Source organism: Euleptes europaea, chromosome 3 (genome assembly GCF_029931775.1).
Source record: "Euleptes europaea isolate rEulEur1 chromosome 3, rEulEur1.hap1, whole genome shotgun sequence".
NCBI classification, from domain to species: domain Eukaryota; kingdom Metazoa; phylum Chordata; class Lepidosauria; order Squamata; family Sphaerodactylidae; genus Euleptes; species Euleptes europaea.
In genome coordinates this window covers 25,180,515-25,204,615 of record NC_079314.1, presented here as the reverse complement: position 1 = coordinate 25,204,615, position 24,101 = coordinate 25,180,515, and the positions used below count along the sequence as shown (strand labels likewise).

At 44.9% G+C, this 24,101-nt stretch overlaps 1 protein-coding gene across 1 annotated transcript in view; it reads left to right on the top strand.

The window, feature by feature from the left end:
• MACO1 (macoilin 1) overlaps positions 1–21,187 on the top strand; it is a 102,513-nt gene extending 81,326 nt beyond the window's left edge. The window contains exons 7-11 of the mRNA XM_056846935.1: positions 959–1,117; positions 7,958–8,140; positions 9,599–9,719; positions 16,101–16,275; positions 20,687–21,187. Coding sequence (XP_056702913.1) covers positions 959–1,117; positions 7,958–8,140; positions 9,599–9,719; positions 16,101–16,275; positions 20,687–20,889 — 841 coding nt within the window. The 3' untranslated portion in view covers positions 20,890–21,187. The remainder of the gene's footprint in view (positions 1–958; positions 1,118–7,957; positions 8,141–9,598; positions 9,720–16,100; positions 16,276–20,686) is intronic.
• The last annotated feature ends 2,914 nt before the right edge of the window (positions 21,188–24,101 follow it).

The window sequence follows — 24,101 nt, the reverse complement described above, 5'->3', positions numbered from 1 at the left end:
AGTGCTGTTTCTTTTTCTGCCTCTCCCTCCCTCCCTGTTTCACTTCTGTTGGGGGGGGGGCATAGTTCTGCAATAACCAGGCATAAGAAAATTAGAAAAGCTCTGCTGGATCAGACCTAGGCCCATCAAATCCAGCAGTCTGTTCACACAGTGGCCAACCAGGTGCCTCTAGGAAGCCCACAAGCAAGACGACTGCCAAACAAACGAACAAAAACTTGCCAAAATGTTTCCCTTGAAAATCGTATGAGCATTCCAGCGCTCAGAATTGGAAGCTGGAGCTTCCTAATGTTGGACCTCCGTGTGCTGCCCTTTTATTGCACACAGTCTCAGGGCCCAAAAGGGTCTTTCGGTTTTCAAAAATCTACTATCTGCCTCCAAATGTACTTGCACGTGTAATTGGCAGCCCTTTTCTTGTCCTCAGTGAGGGCAAAACTACACATAACAGCAACAGGACTGTGTCATTAACTGGTTCTGCACCAGTATGTAAGGCAGAGTTGGGTACTAGGCACTATGTTAAAGCGTGGGGGCATGAGATGCTGGACTGTTATACCAGTTGCTAGACACACATACAGGCTGTCTGTCCATTGAGGTAACTATCTACACTCAACCCAGTTAAGTTCCAGGACCATATATGAGCCCAGTTGGGGAAGGACCAGAGAGGAGAAAGTAGCTGGCTGGATAGAGGGTTCAGCACCCTTTTTGTATTTTAAATTGCATCCCTGCCTTCCTGTGCACAGATCGGCATTTAAAGATACAGAACTACCACGTTGATGTGTCATGTGGCCACCAGGGGTCACACAGGAGGAGAAGATGCCGGTGGAAAGATTTGGGATAAATGGCGGGTAGGGGAAAGATGATTTTTAAAGCAAAGGTGAGGGGGAAAGCCCAAAGCCAAAGCTTGAGCCTTCTGTAAGTGGTTGAAATTTTCTGTTTAAAAAAACCTTGTTTTTTATCCTAGGTTGGAGCAAGATATTAAGAAGTTAAAGGCTGACCTTCAGGCAAGCAGGCAAATTGAACAAGAGCTGCGTAGTCAGATTGGGTCTCTGACCAGCACAGAGCGGGGGATTCGATCTGAAATTGGGCAGCTCCGACAAGAAAATGAGCTGCTTCAGAACAAGTAAGCTTAACCTTTGCTACCCCACAAGATGGTAGGCCATCTCTGCCAGTCTTTTTATTTTCATAATCTGGTTTTTGTAATGTTACCTTTATACTTCACATGTTAGGATTTTTAAATGTAGGGACACAATCCAGCCCCAAAGAAAGTGTTTCAATTCCTTGTTTCAGCTGGTGAGAATTAAGCCAATCAGGGTTCACTCTTAACAGTAGCAAACTGCTGCAAAATTTCCGAAAGGGAATCCTTCCTTTTCAACACGTGGCAAAGACTTCTATGAAACATCTTGGCCACCATCTTTAGTCCAGCCTCTGTGTAATTAGCTTGGGATTTTTTTAAAAACTTGTTCGTTGTTTTTAAAAAGTTTATAGTCTTCCTTGCAGCTCAAGCTCAGAGGAGTACCATAAAAACAACAAACCATAACAAAACTAAAAATACAAGCAATATAGTAGACCCTTGCCAATGAAAGATTTATGACTCACATTTTTTACTTACTTGCAGCCTGTAAATCTGAACCCGGGACATGGTCTCCACCCCCCACCCACCCCCTTGCCATGATAATCTATAAATTGTTGAATTTTGCAGGAAACTTTGTGGGTTTGGAGCAGTGTTTGCAGATTTTGCTGTTCACAGGAATCTCAGGAACAGATTCCACAAATGTCAGTGGGCGACTGCATTAAATTGTCAGCAGTAGCAGCCAGATGACAAAGCAGGAGCTAATTGGCCATAATGACAAAACAAAATAATGTTAATGATCTCCAGAGATCTGTGGAAATAAACATGTCTTCACCTGGCACCTGAAGCTCAAAAGAGCAGGCCTGCATGAAAGGGAAGGGAGATAATTCCATAGATGTTGTCTGTCTGGGTCAAAGTGGAAATGTATTAAATAACTCAGTGTCTTGCACTCTTTGAGAAGTTCTTTGGAGGAGGGAGTGACTTTGCTCAGAGGAATCAAATATATTGTGCAAGACTGCTGTTATTTAGCTCCTGCAGAAACTTTTCACAGAGTCTGGTCTTTTTAACTGGGCTTTCTCCGCTTTGACCGTCGTCCTTTGGGACCGCCTCTCCCGATACACCCCTCGAAGAGTTCTTTGTCAGCTGGAGAAAATCTACTGGTGATCCCTAGCCCGAAAAAGAGCCTTGGCTACTTACCGTGAAGGCTTCTTCTGCTCAGAGGGATGAAGGGCATCTTCATGATGGGTGTTTCTTTTTCCTCTTAGCTCGGGAGGCAGAATTTCATATTTAATTTTTTTCCTGGCTTCTGAGGGTAAACGCCCCCTATGGCCAGTTACAAAACTTTCCAAGCCTTAGAGGTTAGTAGAAAAAGCTAAGAAAAACATGTGGTATTATACTGAACCTGGTATTTTCATGAACTGTAATGTTAAGTACACAAACTTGAATTTCAACTAACTGTAATACTATAACTCAACTAGTAATAGACGTCTGGGAGGGCAAGATGCCCTTTGTCCCTCTGAGCAGAAGAAGCCTTCACGATAAGTAGCCAAGGCTCTTTCTCGGCTCAGAGGGACAAAGGGCATCTTTATGACGGGACGTACAAGAGCTGCCCCCGCCCTGGGAGGGTTAGACGTCCTGTAATATGCTCTGCAACACTCATCTACCAAATGCGGCATCTGCAGACGAGTAAAGGTTTAGCTTGTAGTGTCTTACAAAGGTAGACACCGACGACCATGTGGCCGCCTTACAAATCTCCTCAATGGGAGCCTGTCTGTTGAAGGCCGTTGAGGTGGCCGCGCTTTGAACCAAGTGGGCAGTTATGCCTCCGGGTACGGGTAATTTGCTTTCCTTATATGCCGTCTTTATACAAGAGGCAATGGTGCGACTGAGAGACGCCTTCGACATGGGTTTACCCTTTTTTGGTTGTGAAATGTTGATGAATAGTGATTGAGATGCTCTGATGTCCTTTGTTCTAGATATGAAAATATGTAAGGCTCTTCGGAGATCTAGCAAGTGCCATGTCTTTTCCATAGGTGTTTTTGGATTGAGACAGAATGATGGGAGTATTATGTCCTGCTCTCTATGGAATTTTGTGTTGCACTTTGGAATGAATGAGTGGTCGTGTCTAAGTACCACCTTGACCTTGTGAAATGTGAGCAGTCCTGATCTAACCGATAGAGCTCCTATCTCCGAGACTCTACATGCCGAAGTTACAGCAGTGAGGAACAGCACTTTCATCCTTAGCCATTTTAAACCAACCTTTCAAGAGGTTCGAATGGCGGTTTTGTGAGTGCAGTCAGTACGGTATGTAGGCTCCAGGTGGGAAACCTGTGTCTTACAGGAGGAGCGATAATAGTCATGCCTCTCAAGAATTATTTTATGTGAGGATGTTTGGTCACTTTATACCCTGCCACTCTTGGAACGATAGTGGCTATCGACGCTAGCTGTCTTTTCAGTGTGGATGTGGCTAAACCGATTCTGTGACCCTCTTGTAAAAAGGAGAGAATGCCTAGGGTTCGAGGTTTGAGTGGGTTGATATTTTTGCGCCTGCACCATCTGGTGAATGCCCTCCAGGTTGAATTATAAATTCTCTGTGTTGAGGGTCTGCTTGCGGCCTGAATAGTGTTAATTATGTCCTCGGTGTAACCTAATTTGTACAATCTCCCCCTTTCAATACCCAAACGGTCATTTTGTACCATCCTGGGTCGGGATGGTGAACTGGTCCCTGTATCAGTAGGTCCGGAGAGTCTGGAAGCCTCCAGAGATGATTGTGTGACATCTGTATTAATGTGGGGAACCATGGGCGTCTGGGCCAATACGGTGCTATGAACAAGACGTGCGCCTTCAATGTTTGTATCCTCCTTAGCACTCTTGGAATGAGTGGAAGGGGTGGGAAGGCGTATAACATTCCCTTGGGCCAGGGTGCTGTCAGTGCATCCGTCTGATCCGCCCTTACTTGTTTGTATCTGGAGAAGTAACATGGAAGCTGGTGGTTCGTACTGTTTGCAAATAGGTCTACTATCGGAGTTCCGAATCTCTGTGTGATAAGATGGAATATGTCTGGATGTAGAGACCATTCCGTCTCACTGAGTGTCTCCCTGCTGAGCCAATCTGCCTGCACATTGGTAACTCCCTGTATGTGCTCTGCAGAGAGTGATGTTAGATTGGACTCTGCCCACTGTAGAATTGGTAACACTTCCTTGTGAAGAATTGATGATCTGGATCCCCCCTGTTTGTTTAAATGTGCCTTGGCGGCTACATTGTCTGTCCTGATCAGTATGTCCTTGCCCTGAACTTGTTGTTTGAAGCTCTGCAGGGCTCTGTAAATCGCTCTGATCTCCAATGCGTTTATGTGTAATTTCTGCTCCTGGGGTGTCCAGGTGCCTTGGGCTATGTGAGTGTGGAATGTGGCCCCCCACCCTGTCGTGCAAGCATCCGTGTAAATCTGTTCCGGAACAGGGTAGATGTATCTGAGGCCCTTTGACAGGTTGTCATGGTGTGATCACCATAGTAGCCTGCTCTTGGCTTCTTTGGAGAGGAGAATGTTGATATCCCTTTTCCTTTGTATATCCTGTTGGTAGGGTCTGAGAAGCCATTGTAACGGTCTCACATGGAGTCGAGCCCATTGGACAGTGGGTATGCAGGCCACCATGTGACCCTGTAACTTGGCAAGGGACATGAGTTTTGAAGACCTGGTAATGTAAATCTTTTTTGCTAGAGACGAGATGAGATTGATTTTTTCTCTTGTGAGAAATAGTGTGTTCTGTTGAGTGTCTATCTCTGCCCCTAAATGTGTCAGTCGTTGAGAGGGGATCAATTTGCTCTTTTTGTAATTGATAAGGAATCCATGTGTTGTCAATTTTTCTATCACTAATTGCGTGTGTAAAGCGCTTTATTGTCTTGAATCTGCACATATCAGTATGTCGTCTAAATAGGGATGTATTCTTATTCCCTCTTTGCGCAGGTCTGCTACCAGAGTAACTAGTACTTTGGTGAATACCCTTGGGGCTGATGTTAACCCGAAGGGGAGGGCCCTGAACTGGTAGTGTGATCCTTGATATAGGAACCTCAGGAATCGGCGATGCTGTGGATATATGAGGATATGTAGATATGCTTCTGTGAAGTCTATGGACGTTAGAAAGTCCATGGGTCTTAGTGCCTCTGTGATTGACTTTAGTGTCTCCATTCGGAAATGTCTCAGTGGGATAAATCTGTTCAGAAACTTCAGATCTAGGATGGCTCTCCATCCTCCATCTTTTTTGGGAACCATGAAGAATACTGAATAGATTCCAAATGAGTGTTCCGATAGAGGCACTGTTTCTAAAGCTGTTATGTCCAACAGATGTTGTATTGCCTGTGCAGTTCTCTGAAGTTTGTCCTTGTTTTTGGATGTTGGCGATGTTACCAGTCTGTTTGTTGGAATGCGGGAAAATTCTATTTGGTAGCCCTGCGTTATTGTGTTGAGTACCCATTGGTCTGGTTGGGAGGCTGACCATTGTGGTTGAAAAAGATTGAGCCTTCCTCCCACAGGTTGAAGTGTGTCGTCATTGTTTTGTTTGGCGGCCGGGTTTATTCCCTTTGTCGCCTTGGAATGTGTGAAATTTTGCTCCTCTATTAAACCTTCCTCCTCTACGAAAGGAGTTACGGTTCTGGTTCCATTGGCCTCTACGTTGGTCTGGCCTATATCTTTGCAGTGTGTGGTAAGTCCGAAATGGAGTGTAGCTTGAGGTATTTTTGAATTCTTTTTGGAGACTCTTGGGTAATGCTTTCTTTTTATCTTTAGTTTCCACCAGTATGGGGTCTAACTTGTCTTTTTCCTTGATAGGGGAAACCCATTAAAACTGATTTTGATCTGTGTGTTGCTTGCCATGGGCGTAGCCAAAGCGCTCTCCTAGCGGCGGCTGTGGTTGCCATGGCTCTGGCTGCGTATGTCATAGTGTCTAATGTTGCGTCGGCCAGGAAGGATACTGCTCTTAAAAGTCTGGTCACTCCCTCACAGGCTTGTTTTTCCTCCTGTGGAATGAGCTGTGTTAATTTTCTAGCCCATATTATTGCAGCTCTGGAAACCAGTGCTGACGTCACTGATGCCTTGATTGCCAAGGCTGAAGCCTCGTGGGACTTTTTGCAGGCTAGTTCTGCCTTTCTATCAGCAGGATCCCTGATCAATGTCTGGTCTTCCTCTGTAACCAGGTCTGATGTGTGTAGTGTAGTGACCGGTGTTTCCACCGGGGGAACCTTGAGTATGTCTGATGTGTTTTGATCTAAGTTGTAAAACTTCTTTGATGTTATAGGCCATTGTTTGGAGGCCATAGGTTTCTCCCATTCTGATTTTATGAGGGATAGAAAGTACTCTGGTACTGGCACTACTTTAACAGGGATGTCATGCATGTGGAAAAATTCTGTTGTTCCCTTTTTTCTCTGAGTACTTGATTCAGTGTCATCTGAAAGATCAAGTGCTAAAGAGTTTTTGATAGTAATAGAGGAAATTCCTCTGTGTTAAAAACTCTGGACTGTTTGGGTTGTTCAATGATATCTTCCCCATCTGAACTGAATTGTTCATCTTCCCTTTAATTGTTATCATCCCCTGAGTACACAGAATCATCCTCCTCTTCCCCTTGCATAGTTCGTTGGACAGAACTGTCCTTAAGGGCTGCTTTAGTGGGCCATCTGCCCTCCCCAAGTGAGGTACCGGCCTCATTCCCTGTAATAACCTGGCTTGAATGAGGTCCCATGTTGGCACAGATCTGGTTATGCGTTCCCTGATTAATCATTCCCTGGATTGGGTAGCAATGAGGGAAATTTGGTATAGGAATGGGTTGAGCTGCTCTCAGACCTTCCGTGAAGGCATCCCTAATAAGGGCAGAGAGCTCCTCTTTAAGAAACATTAGCCCGTCATCTTGCAACGGGGGAAGGGAGATCCTACCATTAGGCAAAGTCTCCGCTGTCGCTTCTCGTCCTTGATTCAGAGGCGAGCTGCCTAAGGACGAAACGGCATGAGGCATGTGTGAGCCGCCGGCCTCTTGGGTCTGCTCCCTGAGCAGTTGTCAGGACTGGGCGTCCGGCGCCATTGTGTGATCCGCGCCCAAAATCAGGGTAGTTTGAGACAAAGGCGAGCCGCCAGTCTCCAGGCTGTGCACCCGAAAGCGCTTAGAGGAAGGAGCAGCAGGCGCTGCTGAACTCTTTGCGTCGCCCGCCGCCGCGGGCTTTTTACCGCTTCGGTTCGGCGTGGCTGCAGAGCGGGCTGCCTCTACGAGGCGTTTCGCGTGCTTGTTGCCGGCCGAGACGGCTCGTTTGCGCTTTCCTCCGCTGCCTGTGCCGTTTTTTCTTTTTGTTTTTGCCCTCAAGTCAATCTGCTGACTTGTAGAGGGGTGGATGGCCTCGGATGGTAGAGGCATAGCCGTTAGTAGGCTAGGATCCAGATCGGCAGATGCAATAAAATTATCTCCTTGCCGATCCGCCATTTTGTTTTGGCGGGAAGGGATCCTGCTAATTAAAAACTATCCCTTCTATATCTCCTAAGGACAGAAAACTAAAAAGAATAGTATTAGATGAGGAATAGATAGTAAGGTAGATAATTAGATATAGATTAAAGAGTAGGATAGAAGGCGGCAGTTTTAATATTGATGATAATTTTGTTGTAAAACTAAGATTGTTTTAATTGCTTTAAATGGTTGTAAGCCACTCTGAGCCTGACCTGGTCAGGGAGAGCAGCCTAAACATCCAATTAAATAAATAAATTGTTTTGCTCAGAGTTGGAGGCCTGTCTCCGTTTCGCCCAGAAGGGCTTAAACATGCAAGAATTTACACTTTTTTTTTCTTTTAATGCTGAAGATGGTAACAGCAGCACTAATAATGTGCAACTCTTTTCTCCCCCCACCACACACCCACCAGACTGCATAACGCTGTGCAGATGAAACAAAAAGACAAGCAGACCATTGGCCAGTTGGAGAAAAAGCTGAAAGCGGAGCAAGAGGCACGAACCTTTGTAGAAAAACAGTTGATGGAAGAAAAAAAAAGGAAGAAGTTGGAAGAAGCGACCGCTGCGCGGGCTGTAGCTTTTGCTGCTGCTACCAGGTACTTAGTTTCCTTGTTTTCCTCCATCTCAGACTTGAGCGCTGGTTTGGTTTTTTGGGTCTCCACACTGGATACCACAGTTTTGTATTCCACTCCTCTTTGTTTTTTTAAATCTTCCTGCATGTAGAAAAATACCATATGAGGGGGAAAGCTTGTTCCTTTCCTCTGAAATGCTAGTTTTCTACATGCACAGTTTCAAACCACTCCTTTCTCCTTCCCTTGAACGTGCATAATCTAAGCAAACTTTGTTTCTACTGAATGTTTCAGTCTCCATTGTTTTCCACAGCAACGTTAGTGACAGGGATCCCATCCCATACTCCCCCCCCCATTTTTATACATTTTTAGTGTATAAAATATGACAGGGGTACAGAAGGAAAACAGGAAAAGGGAAAATATGAACATCAAACATAACGGTGACAAAAAACCCCAGAAAATAAGAATTCTTACACAGAACAGGCAAATAACATTGCCATAATTTTTCATCACTTGGGCTGATTATATAAATGACATATACAGAAAGTAATCGCTATCTATGTCTAGTTGATATGTTAGCTAACCAAATGATTGTGTAATCCCATCCCGTACTTGATGATGTTGTTTGACATAATGCTGGGTGACTAAACACAAGTTTGCTAGTTCGGTTTCCTTGCTGAGCATTCAAGCAAACGCTGTGGTGGTAGAGGGAGAGTACAAACTCAACAGGAAGATCTAGAAAAGAAAACAAAGAAGTATTCCTTCCCTCATCAGGAGAGGAGTGTCGCTGACTCCCATTGAGCTGAATCTGGCATTTGGGGCCAGCAGCTGAAAAGGTATCTGAGAGTTTTGTGGCTCACGAGGAGCCCCAGCAACCAGCTGTTGCCCTTGCCTGTTGCTGAGCTGTTCGTAAAAAACAACAGGCCTAACTGCCCCATTTGCCCCATTATTTTTGGCCTTGCACAGTTCATGCTGCTTATATGGAATTGTATGGGGAGGGGCCATGGCTCAGTGGTACAGCATCTGTTCGGCATGCAGAAGGTCCCAGGTTCAATCCCCGGCATCTCCAGTTGAATGGGACTAGGCAAGTAGGTGATAAGAAAAGACCCCTGCCTGAGACCCTGGAGAGCTGTCTGAGTAGACAATACTGACTGTGGTGGACCAGGGGTCTGATACAGTATAAGGCAGCTTTGTATGTTCATGTGTACAGTTGGGTGGGGGCCGTGGCTCAGTGATAGAGCATCTGATTGGCATGCAGAAGGTCCCAAGTTCAATCCCCGGCATCTCCAGTTGAATGGGACTAGGCAAGTAGGTGATGTGAAAGACCTCTGCCTGAGAACCTGGAGAGCCGCTGCCAGTCTGAGTAGACAATACTGACTTCGATGGACCCAAGGGTCTGATTCAGCATAAGGTGGCTTCATGTGCTCATGTGACACACTGAAAAGTTCTTTCATTCTGTGTGTTCTGATTTGTTTTGCCGGGCAGAGGAGAGTGCACCGAAACTTTACGGAATCGCATCAGAGACCTGGAGACAGAGTGCAAGAAGTTAACCATCGACATAAAGCTGAAAGAAGATCAGATACGAGATCTAGAAATGAAAGTTCAGGTAATGAATGAGCACCGATGTGCCTTGTGTTCTTCTGTAAACTGACAGCTAATTTTTCTTTACAACACAGTTTCCTTTCTTGGAATGGGGTGGAAGTGGTGCCTCATCTACTTGCACTCTGATAGACATCATCCTCTTTCAGGCTGAGTCACACGTTATGTTCCGGCAAACCAAAGTTGGCCAATCTAGGTTGGCAGGAGCTACAGCGTCTCTATAGGAGGAGCTGATCTGCATGGAAAATGGCTAATGGTCGGGTCAGACAATTCCCCCCACACACACAAACAGAGTTGAAGGCAGCTTGAAAGACACCACTTCTTGTGGAGATGATGCTAGACTCACTTTCACCTCTGGTAAACAGGTTCTGCAGGTGTTTGTACTGTCCCAAAAGCCTGTTTGGCCAGAAACAACCATTTAACAGAAGAAATATTTGTGTACTACGTGGGAAATGATGCATGCATAGTGCTTTCAGTAGAATCATAAAGTTGGACGGGCCATAAAGGCCATCTAGTCCAACCTCCTGCTCAATGCAGGATCAGCCTAGAGCATCCCTGACAAGTGTTTGTCCAACATCTTCTTAAAGACTGCCAGTGAGGGGGAGCTCACCTCCTCCCTAGGTAGCTGATTCCACCACCAAACATCTCTTACCGTAAAAACAAATTCCTAATATCCAGCCGGTACCTCTCTGCCTGCACTTTAAACCCATTATTGCAAGTCCTGTCCTTTGCTGCCAACAGCAGCAGCTCCCTGCCGTCGTCTACATGACAGCCCTTCAAATACTTAAAGAGAGCAATCATGTCCCCCCTCAACATCCTCTTCTCCAGACTAAACATTCCCAACTCCATCTACCTTTCCTCATAGGGCTTGGTCTCCAGGCCCCTGATCATCCCCGCTGCTCTCCTCTGCACCCTCTACATTCTGTCTACATCCTTTTTGAAATGAGGCCTCCAGAACTGCACACAATACTCCAGGTGTGGTCTGACCAATGCCGTATACAGTGGAACGATGACATCTTGCGATTTGGATGTTATGCCTCTGTTGATGCACCCTAAGATCGCATTAGCTTTTTTTGTCGCTGCATCACACCGGCTGCTCATATTGAACTTACGGTCCACCAGTACCCCAAGATCTTGTTCACACATGCTGTTACCCAGAAGTATATCCCCCATCCAGTATGCATGTCCCTCATTTTGGTCACCCAGATGTAGAACTCGGCACGTATCCTTGTTGAATTGCATCTTGTTCACATCTGCCCCCTTTTCCAGTGTGTTCAGATCTCGTTGAATTCGATCTCTGTCTTCTGGTGTGTTCGCTGCTTCTCCCAATTTGGTGTCCTCCACAAATTTAATGAGTAGTCCCTCCACACCCTCATCCAGATCATTTATAAAAATATTGAAAAGTACCAAGCCCAGAACTGAACCCTGTGGCACCCCACTGGACACCTCCCTCCATTCAGATGTTCAAAGTGCTTGTTGTGATGCATACCTCAGCCTTGCAAGGTAGGCTAGCCTTGTTGTTCCCATGCTGCTGAGGGAGGAGATGGAAGAATGGCGTGCCTAAAGCTGCCTTGTGAGTTCATGGCAGAGACATACGGTTGGATCATGTCTAAATGCCACGCACAGAAACTCAGTTTCCCTGCCTCCAGCCTCCCAATGGAGTCCAAAATGCTGCTCCTAGGGACGGCGGGGACGGGGGGGGGGGGGCACCCAGAGCAGTATGGAACTGAAGGGCTGCTGTGATGGAGAATCAGCCAAAAACACCACTGTCTTGTGTATGGGGGTCTTTTCCACAAGAGCCAACCTATAACTTAACCATCTTCAAGTACTTAAAGGGCTGTCACATAGAGGATGGTGCCAAGTTGTTTTATGTTGCCCCAGAAGTTCGGACCAGAACCAACAGGTTGAAATTAAATCAAAAGAGTTTCTGTCTAGACATTAGGAAGAATTTTATAACCGTTGAAGCGGTTCCTCAGTGGAACAGGCTTCCTCGGGAGGTGGTGAGCTCTCCTTCCCTGGAGATTTTTAAGAAGAGGCTAGATGGCCATTTGCCAGCAATGTTGATTCTATGACCGTAAGCCCATGATGGAGGGCATCTTGGCCATCTTCTGGGCATGGAGTAGGGGTCACTGAGGAGGGGGAGGTAGTTGTGAATTTCCTGCATTGTGCAGGGGGTTGGACTAGATGACCCCGGTGGTACCTTCCAACCCTACGATTCTATGATTTGAACTGCTGGCTGCCCAGATTGCAGTTCAGACACTTACAGGCAAGTATTGTCTGAATCTGGGCTTCCAGGCAGGCTTTAAAAAGGTGGTGCAGGAGACAAAAATGTACATCAGCCTGACACATTTGAGTTCCCAGACTTGTGTTTGCTGCAGTAACAGTAATCAGAAGATGGGGTTTTTCTAGGGGAGAATTGGTGGGAAATTAGCTTCGCCCCAGCTGTGCCTGCTAGTTCGCTCCCCCCACTCCCCACATACCTCTGTTAATGTTTTGCGACAAACTTGATGATTGGAGCCCTATGTTTTCTTTGTCATGTGTAGCTCTACTGTGAAAATGCCCTTAAACTGTTAAGCCCACTTCTATAATTTCCTTGAGCAATAGTTAGGAAAAACAAGGTCCCCTGACCGTGAACTTTATATAGAGGTTCGCTTCTTAAAAAGCTGTAAAAATAGACTCAAGTTCTGCATCAGCTTCTGAGCTGGCTCTTGATTTATTTCTATTTCATCTGTTTTGTAGACTTCCAGCTAAACATTTCTGCCTTTTTGCTGTTCTCCCCCGCTCACCCCTTCATGCTGCGTCGATGGCCCATATAATCAAACTGGTGGAGGAAAAGTAGCAGAGCGCTTAATTTGATATGCAGAGAGTTGCAGGAAATGCAAATAAATGTTTTCTTTATAATCACAAGCTTTACCATTTCTGGTTTAAGAACAACAACAAAAGTTTGACATGGGATTTTACGGACTTTTAAGTAGGACCTTTTAAATGGAGTTCTCGAGTGCATTCAACTCTTAAAGCTTAAAATAGTTGGATCAAAAGCGCCCCACCCTTGGCTTTAAGCCTTTACTGGTTTGGTGAGTAAATAAGCTTGTCACAAAAAAAAAAAACATTTAGCAAGCACAGAAATTTAACTTGAGAGAGAGAGTTAGAAAATCCTTTCTTCCATCTGTTAGGAAATCAGAGATTACAAGGTGGGGGGGGGTCCATCTGTGATGAATTGTTGGGAAATTTCCCCCTGATCAGAATTCTCCCAGAATGCTCCTGTGGGGCTGCTTCCACACAGGGACCAAGTGGAGCATCCACATGAAGTTGTGTTTCCGCCAAGTACAACTCGTGGAGATCCTGGGGCTTTCCCCTTCAAGCTGGAGAAAAACAACAACTGTTTTTTCTCCAACTTAAAGGGGAATCCTCTGAGCTGCTGCAAGGGGGTGTCTCTGTGGGGCGAAACGTCACTGGGCAGCTAACAGCTATGCACCACCACCACCCCCTTTAGCCCTTTAGAAGGCTTTTTTCTCTGCCGAGCGACACTGCAGCATTAATGTTGCTTGGCAAGGAGAAGCGGGGGTGGGATTCAAGTCTCGGTGGAATCGCTGCTACATGTGCACTCTTGTGCAGGGAAAGGGGGCAGAAGCAAAGGTGGGATGGCATCAGCAGACAGTACAGGAATTGGGTGTGAATGGATTATCTCGTCCCCCTTGCTGCTGCCGTGGCGAGGGCACTCATACCCTCGTGTAGAAGCGGCCAAGCCCCCATGTAAATGCGGCCAGGGACTTTCTTATGTTGTTATAACTATGTACGGTATAGAGAGATTGGACAAGGAGAAGCGTTTCTCCCAGTGTCATAATATTAGAATACGGGGTCATCTGCTGAAGCTGGAGGGTGAGAGATTCAAAACAGATAAAAGGAAGTATTTCTTCACACAACGCATAGCTAAATTGTGGAACTCCCTGCCCCAGGATGTGGTGATGGCTGCCAACTTGGAAGGCTAGGAGGGGAGTGGACATGTTCATGGAGGAGAGGGCTATTCATGGCTACTAGTCAAAATGTATACTAGTCATGATGCATACCTATTCTCTCCAGGATCAGAGAAGCATGCCTATTATATTAGGTGCTGTGGAACACAAGCAGGATGGTGCTGCTGCAGTCGTCTTGTTTGTGGGCTTCCTAGAGGCACCTAGTTGGCCACTGTGTGAACAGGCTGCTGGACTTGATGGGTCTTGGTCTGATCCAGCATGGCATTTCTTATGTTCTTACGTGAACAGGCCATATCTTTGCCCCACTCCCCTCTGTTTTCCTCTGTCGCTTTCTCTAACTGATCCTCAGCTGCCTCCAGCTTTCAGTGCCTCCTAGAACAAACCAAGAGTCGATCCCTTTGTGTGGATTTTCTTGGATTTGCCAAGCAGCATTTTTCTGCATGCCTGTGGGCTTTTCCAAGTATGCAGAATCATCTACCTTGTTTCATTCCCTTAGTGATATTCACTTGAACACCACATTCATTAACAGGAGTGAGTTGGAGGCTCTCAAGGAATCACAGTGGGATGGGAAGACAAACAAACTGGAAATGTTCCCATGCACCCAACCCATACACTCACCCAAATCAACCTCTCCGCATTTCTATATATCCTTTCAGGCTTGAGTAGGCTAATTTCCCTCATATCCGTCTGTTTGTTTTTCCTTTGACTATTTTTAACATTCCATGCCTCATGGCCCATGCTCAGTCCTCATCAGTCTATTTGGGAAGATGGGGTCATTGTTTCTCGGTTAATTTATATCCTCTTTTCTTTATATTTTCCCTCTCCCTTGTCTATGGGTGGCTGCAATTTGCTTCTTTTGTGACTGGCAGAAGCCACCAACTTGATTAAGTACAGTAATGATTAATCATTTCTCTTAAGCTCCAAGGTCTAGTTCTTATATTCAGTTGACCATTAGTGTTGCCCATCTACCAGCTATTTTTGCACTGCAGACAAAAAGATGTTGTGAGGGTTAACCCAGCAACTTAGACTGAACATGCCTATTGCCTAACCATTGTAACATCTCTAGGGAATATACCCCAGAGTGATTTTGATTGGCTGTGTGCACATTGTAATGTTGCATTAGTATAACTTGCTCAGCCATAATCCTGTGACTTTATGTTGGATTCCTGTGTAGACTGATGTTTCTACATATATGAGTTTATAGGCACCAGTATGTCACAGTGTGGAAACTGGCTGTTTCTTGGCATTTACGGAGTTGAGCTTCCTTTAACACACCCCAGTATATAATGGTCCTGTTGAGATTCAGAAATGGGTCATCTCAGGATCTTATATCTGGAGATAAGACCTCCTCTGTGTGAACAAGGAATTTGACAGTCCTCACCTTACCAAGGCTAGCAGACTTGATGCACTTCAGGCTCCGCTTCACCTCATAAACACTAAAACAAATCAGAGGTTGAAATGTGTTCTGGAATGGATAATTTTTTAGAGTAAAACATTTTATGATAAGAATGCCTTGCCAATCTCTTCCATTCCTGTGAAAAGAAGGGTGAGTAAGGTTGTTTATGCATGGGTACTTTCACTCACGTTCACCCCCGGTCTGTCTCGGTTGTTCTTTGGAGTTATGCATGAGTTTCCCATCCATTAGAGACGACCTTGCTGCCAGCCCTCACAAATCCTGGGTCTTCCCATTCCTCTGTTAACCCGATTCTTCCATCTCCTTTCATCTCAGCCCGGGTGAAATCTCCGTGCATAAGGCAAAGTGTGAAACACGCAAGCTTGGTTTCTCTCACGGCCAATTACAAAGCAGCATGCAAAGAGGCGGGGATTCACATGCTTCCTGGGAGCTCTTTCTGAGCAGAAGAAAGGCTTTTAAAAAACGAGGCTTGGATCCCCCCCCCCTTCATCCTTTCAGATTGCTCTGTTTTTTTGTTGTTTTTTTGTTCTTAAAATGCTTTTTTATGTGGCAATTGGATTGGGAGGGGTGGATTTTTTCTCACAGTAAGCACTGCTAAGTAAGCCAATTACAAAGCAGCATTTAAAGGGGTGGGGACTTGATTTGAGCTTGGTGACTGCTGGTGTGTAGATTCCCGACAGGAAAGCGTGGGTCCAAGCGAGCAATGAACCCCAGGTAAAACGACCCATGCATAAACAACATAAAAGAGACTATAATTACACCTGAATATGATGTATTCTAAGATGCTGCTTCGGCAGATCTTAAGTAAGTTACCTTTTAGATGTGGATGGGGAGCATATTTGACAGATTATGTCTGACAATATAAACAAGTAGTCTTAAAACACAGCATGCCTCAGATTCTCCCAGGTAATCCTTGAGAACGCTAGAGATTGGGACAAGTTGATCATGTCTCAGAATCAAGACCCAGTTTGTAACAGTCCTGCTTCAATTTCTCTCCAAGGAACTGCGGAAATACAAAGAGAACGAAAAGGACACAGAGGTGTTAATGTCAGCACTTTCAGCCATGCAGGATAAGACGCAGCACTTAGAAAACAGCTTGAGCGCAGAGACGAGGATCAAGTTGGACCTGTTCTCGGCGTTAGGAGATGCAAAAAGACAACTTGAGATCGCCCAAGGTAATTTTGGATTCTCCTGACACGAATGGGCACAATGGTGGAAATCGAGGAGGGTGACTTTTTGCAACTTGTGGCTGGTGAAGCTCCCCGGTGTGTAAATGGAAATTGCTTCCATGCTTACATTTTGAGGGGGGCGGCCGTAGCAGGCAATTTTTCCCTTCTAGCTGCACATCAGATCCTGCTCCAGTGGTTGGGGGGAGGCCAGAACAGCTCCAATAAAGCATAGGGCAGTTCTCACATCATGAAGTTCTGGCTTTAGCAACCAGAACTGCCCCTGGAATTATCCATGGAAGGAATTGGGGGGGGGGCTTCTTCCCCCTTCCTTCCTCTGAGAGATCCGGCCTGTCGTAACCAAACTGTTTCATCTTCCCTTGCGTTTCCTTTAATGCCTCACTTGGGAAGGAACCTTCAGATTCATTTAGAATTTTCCAATGCTGGCCTATGGAGGTGCTGTTATGCCCATGCAGTGCAAACGTGATCAAGTCAATTGTTCATATTTGACTGAACTTTGAATTTCATAGGGATCTCAGAAATCACCTAATCTGGACTCTGCTGTCCAGGTTCCCTGGATACACTCGCCCCTCCAGTCAGGATAGTGTTTTAATGGTGAATTGTCTTCTTGAAGACAAGAATCCCACCATCTCACATACAGTGGCAAAGTTTTGCTATATTGCTACCAGAATACGGAGATCGTTGTTGCAATGTGATACAGCTCTCTAACCACACTACTGTACGATTGTGTACTATTGGGATCGCTTTTTAATATTGTTATGCTGGTCAATGACTGTATTTAATAAATCTGTAAATAGTTTAGAATTCTGCTTAAACGCCAACAACATATGGCATATCTTGAAACCCCTCCCCCCTTGAGAAATTTCCCTAGCCTTCTAGCTTCCCCTGAAATTCCTGAAGGTTCCTCTCACCTCACTGCAGGGAAAAATTCAGCAGCATCTGTTTGCCACCTCAGAGTCAACAGTTGACCCCGTGGGGCTGCACTGTTAAATCAGGTTAACTGCTGTTTGGGTATCTAACCATAACTGAGACTCTCCGTGGAGTCTGGGTAGAGAGAACGAATACGGATGTCATACGGATGCCTGTGATCCATATGAACAGTACTTAGTTGGCCAGACTGCCCTAGTCAAATTCAGCACCGTTCCAAGGAAAGGAGCTGCATCTGACTGCATTTGACTTGCTCACAGCAGCGGGGGAAGAATAGGGTTTAAATTGTTCTATTGGATCGTTGAGTGCAAACACTGCAGAAATGTAATGTAGTGGGAAATTAACAGTTCGGGGCACAGCTGGAATTCCTAATTTTGCGCACACTGTCCAGGAAAGTTAAATGCAAGAGGGAGAGGTAAGAGAGAACCCATAAATATAGATACTTGTTTAAATCGTGTAAATTGTCTCTGGCTATCGCTAGAACTACAAATTTCTGAAGATTTGAGTGCCTGTGTTTTGAAGAGGGGATGGTAGCTTCCACCAATTCCCTCATCCTCACTTTGCCCCCAATTCTGTTCCTGAGTGTCCATTGACACCCCCAGGAGGAGAGTTTTCAGGGTTCTCAGTGGGCTGCAGTGGTACAGTGTGTGTGAAAGAATCCTGTTCCAACTTGTCTGCAGATGATTGGATACAAGCTGATGTTTTTAAATCTTAGGGAGATGACCTACGAGGGCAAACACCTATAAAAATGGAATAGGTGGAAGCTGCAATTAGACTGCATTAAATTTTTATCCTTAAACATTTGGGAAGGGCAAGAGTGGGTTGGGAGGGGAGGAGGGGGAGTCCAAGTAGTACCTCTTTTGCTGCTGTTCAAGGCAAGGTCAGCCTCCCTCCCCTGCCCCGTCCCTCCGTTTTGGGCTTCCAGAGTGAATCCAGCCAATTGGGCATCACAAAGGGAGTGTGGTAATGTCACAGCATGTTCTAGCCAGTCTGATTGGGCTGCACCGATGATTTCACCAAGGGGGTGGGAAGCAAGCCGACCTTTCTTGCCCAGTTTTAAATCGGCGCGTGTGGAAGGAACATCCCATTTCCTCGTTTTTCTGTGATTAGATTCATTGCAGCACAGTAATACGCAGGCTGTCCCGTGCACATTTTTGTTGCCTTTGAGCCTCCTCTCCCCAAATTGCTATCAAAAGGGCATCCTCCTCTTTGAAGGAGAATGTGAAAATGTTTCTATAGCTTGTGCGTGTAAAGTGCTTTCAAGTCACCTCCAGCTTATGGCAACCCCTGGCGGGGTTTTCAAGGCAAAGAGACTTAGAGAGGTGGTTTGCCATTGCCTGCCTCTGCGTAACGACCCTGGTATTCCTGGGCATTCTCCCATCCAAGTACTAACCAGGGCCGACCCTGCTTAGATGTCTATAGCTTAGCTCTCCCTTTTTCAGTTCTGGTTTTGATGAGTTTTGAGCTGTACGTTGCCAGTTTGGCCAGTAGAGGGTGCACAAACTTAACTAAAGAGCCTTGTTCCCTGCCAGCTGCTGTGTTCAAGGAACCTGTAAGTGCCCGGTTCAATCAAGGCAGCTTTGCACAAATCATGTTTTCCTGCGCAAAACAAGTGAACGAGATTGTTGTGTTGATTTCAGTATGTTGCTCAGATCTTTTTTTTAAAGCTGGAAATTTCCTTCTTTCCCCCCCATATCAAACTTTTGCTGATTTAACACCTCTTGGCAAAGCCATCCAGAGTATAGGGTAAAAGTTAAAACACTCATCTGTATAGGCTGTTGTATCACTTTTCTCCAGAGGTGGGTTTGCACAGACCTGTGAAAACAACCAAATTTTGAATTGGATAATAACGGCATTTCTAAAGGTAAAGGTCCCCTGTGCAAGCACCGGGTCATTCCTGACCCATGGGGTGACATCACATCCCGACATTTCCTAGGCAGACTTTGTTTTACGGGGTGGTTTGCCATTGCCTTCCCCAGTCGCCTTCCCTTTACTCCCAGCAAGCTGGGTCCTCATTTTACCGACCTCAGAAGGATGGAAGGCTGAGTCAACCTTGAGCTGGCTACCTGAAACCGACTTCCGTTGGGATCGAACTCAGGTTGTGAGCAGAGCTTGGACTGCAGTACTGCAGTTTACCACTCTGCACCCCGGGGCTCCTAATGGCATTTCTAGCTTTAAAAAAAAAGCTTGAGTTGAAGCATAAGACTTTAATTTGCGTGGAGAACAGTATGTTAGAAACCTCCTTGGGGTTTTTGAATGGTGATTTTGCAAAGAGGTGGAAGAAAAATGAGAAATGGTTGTTGAGTACCGCAAAGCCCTTCTGGGAACAAAATGGAGTTCTGTGGTATGTCTTCCTAAACCCACAAGTTTGTGGCTTATGCTACTGTGGGGAAGGTTTATTTTGTCACCAGCAAATATTTTGCTAGTTGGGTAGTCCATCACCTTGGAAGGGAATGGGAAGTTGGTATATTGAGCACTACTGATGTGCAGCCTTCATTCACCATGCACAAATTCAGTGTAAACCTCTAAAAATCAAAGCGAGTTTCTCAAAAGCAATGATTAGAGGATCACACTCAAGGCCAGTTTGTAGCCAAAGGGGGGGGAGTAGAGGGGTGTCTTCTCAGATATTCCAGATCCCTTCCCTGATTTGTCAGCTTCTGTTGGGGGTGGGGGAGACACTATCTAGTCTTTCTGCATGGAAAGATGGAAGGACAAAATTTTGGCACTAAGAATCAGATCTATATATATATAGCTCATTACCATCTATGCTGTAGGACAGCAGGCAAAGAAGAATCTTTTCCAATATCTCCTACCTGAGATCCTTTTGACTGCAGTTAGTGGGAACCACACCTGGGGCCTTCTGCATGTGATAGATGTGCTCTATCACTAAACCATGTGCTCTGTCACCCCTTCCTTCTTGCGGGAGGAATCTTCTTTCTTGGCTTGGAAAGGCACTGGGGATGATGGGTAAGAACTTGGAGCCAACACGGTATAGTGGTTTGGAGTGGTGGGCTCTGATCTGGAGAACCGGGTTTGATTCCCCACTCCTCCACATGAGCGGCAGAGGCTAATCTGGTGAACTGGATTTGTTTTCCCACTCCTCCACATGAAGCCAGCTGGGTGACCTTGGGCAAGTCACAGCTCTGTTAGAGCTCTCTCAGCCCCACCTACCTCACAGGGTGTCTGTTGTGGGGAGGGGAAGGGAAGGTGATTGTAAGCTGGTTTGAGTCTCCCTTAAGTGGTAGAGAAAGTCAACCACGTATAAAAAACAACTCTTCTTAAATTTGAAATGTTGCAGAATTATTTAATAATCGATTCTATTTAGATTATGTTTTCATTGATTCACAGCGGTGGCCCCTCATACTCTCAGGTTTTGCCACCAAAACAGTTCAGACGACAGGGCTAATCTGTTATGTGTTGCTGGTTAATAACATGCTCTCTCCCCCCCCCTTTTTTTTAATGAATCTTGCAGGGCAAATAATTCAAAAAGATCAGGAAATCAAGGACCTAAAACAGAAGATAGCAGAAGTTATGGCAGTAATGCCCAGCATAACGTACACTCCGGCCACCAGCACGCTGAGTCCGGTTTCCCCCCATTATTCTTCCAAATTTGTGGAGACCAGCCCTTCTGGACTTGATCCCAACGCCTCAGTTTATCAACCTCTGAAGAAGTAAATGCCAATTTCCGGTCCGTCACACAGAAGGCATCACACAGAAAAATCTCTTGCAGTCAAGATGAAATTTGTATTGTGTGAGACTGTACTGATTTATTGTTTAAGAAAAATAAATAAAAAAGAAGGAAGTGGGGGGAAGAGAACCCCAACATCAAGGTTTGGCTAGAACTGCCCATCAGTTTTTCTTCTAAATTTTTAGAAAACCTCACAGAACTTTACAATTTTGTTCTTGGCCAATGCATTAAGGGAAAAAAAATCACAAATCTTAGTTTTCTTGTAGCAAATTCTGCCTCTTTAAACAAATTTTAAAAAAACACTCTTGCAAGGTTTCCTCTTGAAAAGACAAAACTATAACTTGGAGTTTTGCTTGATTCTAAACCCTTTCTTTCACATTTCTTTACACATAATGAAGCCAAAATGGCAAATTGAGAGTTGCAAGGAATAATGATGGAAATTCTGTAGGGTTTTTGTTTTGCTTTCGTTCTTGCGAAAGGGTTTAATCTCACACAAAGCTTTGCTACGTCGGTGTATTATTACAGGGAGGGCGGAAAAGGGCATGTGCGAGAGACGTCCATTTGCTTACCCCTCTAAGGACCAAACATATTCAAAGGGGCGCATCAGTTTTAAGAGAAGGAAAGAAGCAAAGCAGAACAGAGGAACGAAAATGCGACGTTGGTTGTGTGAAGTGTTTAGATTCCCATTGGTGTGTGTTAGTCATTTTGAAAATTTGCTACCAGTCGTGTTCAACAGTGCCTTGGGAAAAAAACATTTCAAGAGGAAACTTGGTAGTTCAAACAGTTTTCTCCTAACACCCCTTCCCCCTTGCTGTCATCTAGCTTAAGACACCCGAGTTCGTTTCACAGAGTCTACTGCAGAATTGGATGCCCACTGCAACCCCCCAAGGTCACATCTCTATGTTGTTGTGGTCTTTTTTGGTACAAAATCAACAGTGTTCAGTAACTTGACTTGATTTTAGGATGTGCTGTAGAGGTCTCAGTGACAGGGAGCGTTCTAGGGAAGGCAGAGGTTGTTCAATGTACCGTATACAAGAGACTGTCAAGCGGCTCATCAAAGCCGCAGTTTTGGTTCTTTCTTTTTAAAAAAAAGTCAACTGCGATTTCGCTTTACATCATCTTGTGTTTTGACAACATAATTTCAGTGGGGCTGACTAAATCTCAGCAGTTGTGCCAAGGATTTACGTGTGTTTTTTTAAAAAAAAAGAGTTTTTAAATAGAAACTCATTAAAATTGCACAGATTTAAGTTGAAATGTATATTGTACATTGGTAGGAAAGTGTGTTGCACTGGCGACTTTTGAAGTGTTTGGGCTTGGGCGGGAGGGCGAAAATGGGAACAGGGATACAAAAAACATATTATTTAACTAGCAAAATTATAAAACCAAAACAGTTTATGATTTTGCAACAAAACATGCAGTGGGCTCTGGAAGGACAACGTTCTTCTTAAAAAAAACATTTTTAAGGGTTTCGTAATAATTGGCAGATATGCCTTGTTTAAAAAAAATTAAGTAGGACAAACAAGTCAAAAATAGGAGTATTAAAGATCCATCATTTTAATCAGAGATTTTTTTTTGAGATAAAACTTCTAGCTTTAGCCAGGTGTGCATGTTGCTGTCATTTTGCATTTTTGATTCATCTTGTGTAATTGTCACCATGAAAGTGTTACTCAGAAATGTCATAGGTTTTCATCTTTGTGCAGAACATGGAATATTGTCACTGACTTCGTGTTGAGGTTCCCCCCTTTTTTCCTTTCCCCCTTTTTTTTCTCCTTTTTGGGCTGCCTTCTGGGCACTACTTTTGTTCAAATACTCAGTCTTGGCTGCATTCTTTTTTTTTCTGTGGGGTTTACAAAAAAAATAAACATTTTCTTGCAGATAGCTTTTTGCTAGTGGCTCGGATTATTGTGGTTCATGTACAGGGGGGTTGTTTGTGTGTTTAACCAAAAATAAGCTTTTGTGTATCCACCAGGTAACACATAATTTGCACAATTTAATATTGCTGGTAAGATTTGATCAGAATTACCAATGTCTTTAGCAGCAAAACTCAAATGATAGGTAGAAATATGCTGCTCACAAGTGGTGTGAAATACAGCTTTCCTAATAAATCCACACAAGTTACTAGTCCACAAGTTTTTTTTTACTGATCCTCCTAAATTCATAGAGTTGGGATGGACCACCATTGTCATCTAGTCCAACCCTCTGCACAATGCAGGAAATTCACAACTATCTTCCCCCCACACCCCCAGTGACCCCTACTCCATGCCCAGAAAATGCCCCAAAAACAAACAAAACAAAACAAACCTCCCCTCCAGGATTCCTGGCCATTCTGGCCTGGAGGAAAACTGCTTCCTGACCTCAAAGTGGCGATCGGCATTACCCTAGGCATGTAAGGAAAGGGCCACGAGAGTCAAACACTGACACAACCCTTCCTGCCCTCCCTCTCATGTTCTGCCTAAGTTCACAGAATCAGCCTTGCTGTCAGATGGCCATCTAAACTCTTCTTAAAAACCTCCAGGGAAGGAGAGCTTACCACCTCCCGAGGAAGCCTGTTCCACTGAGGAACCGCTCTAACTGTTAGAAAGTTCTTAATGTTTAGCTGGAAACACTTTTGATTTAATGTACACCCGTTGGTTCTGGTCCGACCTTCCTGCCCGTATTGTTTTATCTTATGTCAAGGACTGCCAGCTTCATATTTTCTTCAGAGCTTTGTTGCCTGCTTGCCTCAAGATGATTCTTACTCCCCAGAAGTGGCTAAGCACCTGGAGAAGTGCTAAGTAGCTGACTGCTTATAGGCTTCTACTAACTCGTTAGGAATGATCAAACTGATCTGTGAAATGTAAGATCAGGAGCCTTCTTGAAATAATGCAGTCTACACCAAATTACCGAATTGGTAGAGACAATGGGCATATATAGAAGCTTCACGTGTACAGCGGCTCCGTATTCTTCCTCGTGAAATGTTCTGTGAAGATGCACAAGGGAAACACGTCATATCAAGTGCTTGAGCGTTCTCTGTACCAAAAAAGAAGGGGAGGGCTCTGTACATGCTTACAAAGTTTGTGGAATCCAGCAATTCCACAAGAGCACAGCTTCCATTCATTTAAGTGGGGGCTTATGTCGGAGAGCTTCTCTGGTGGACTGTTCCCAATATTTCCTCCCCCCGCCAGCCGACTAGTAGAAATACAAAATTGTAAAATACTGT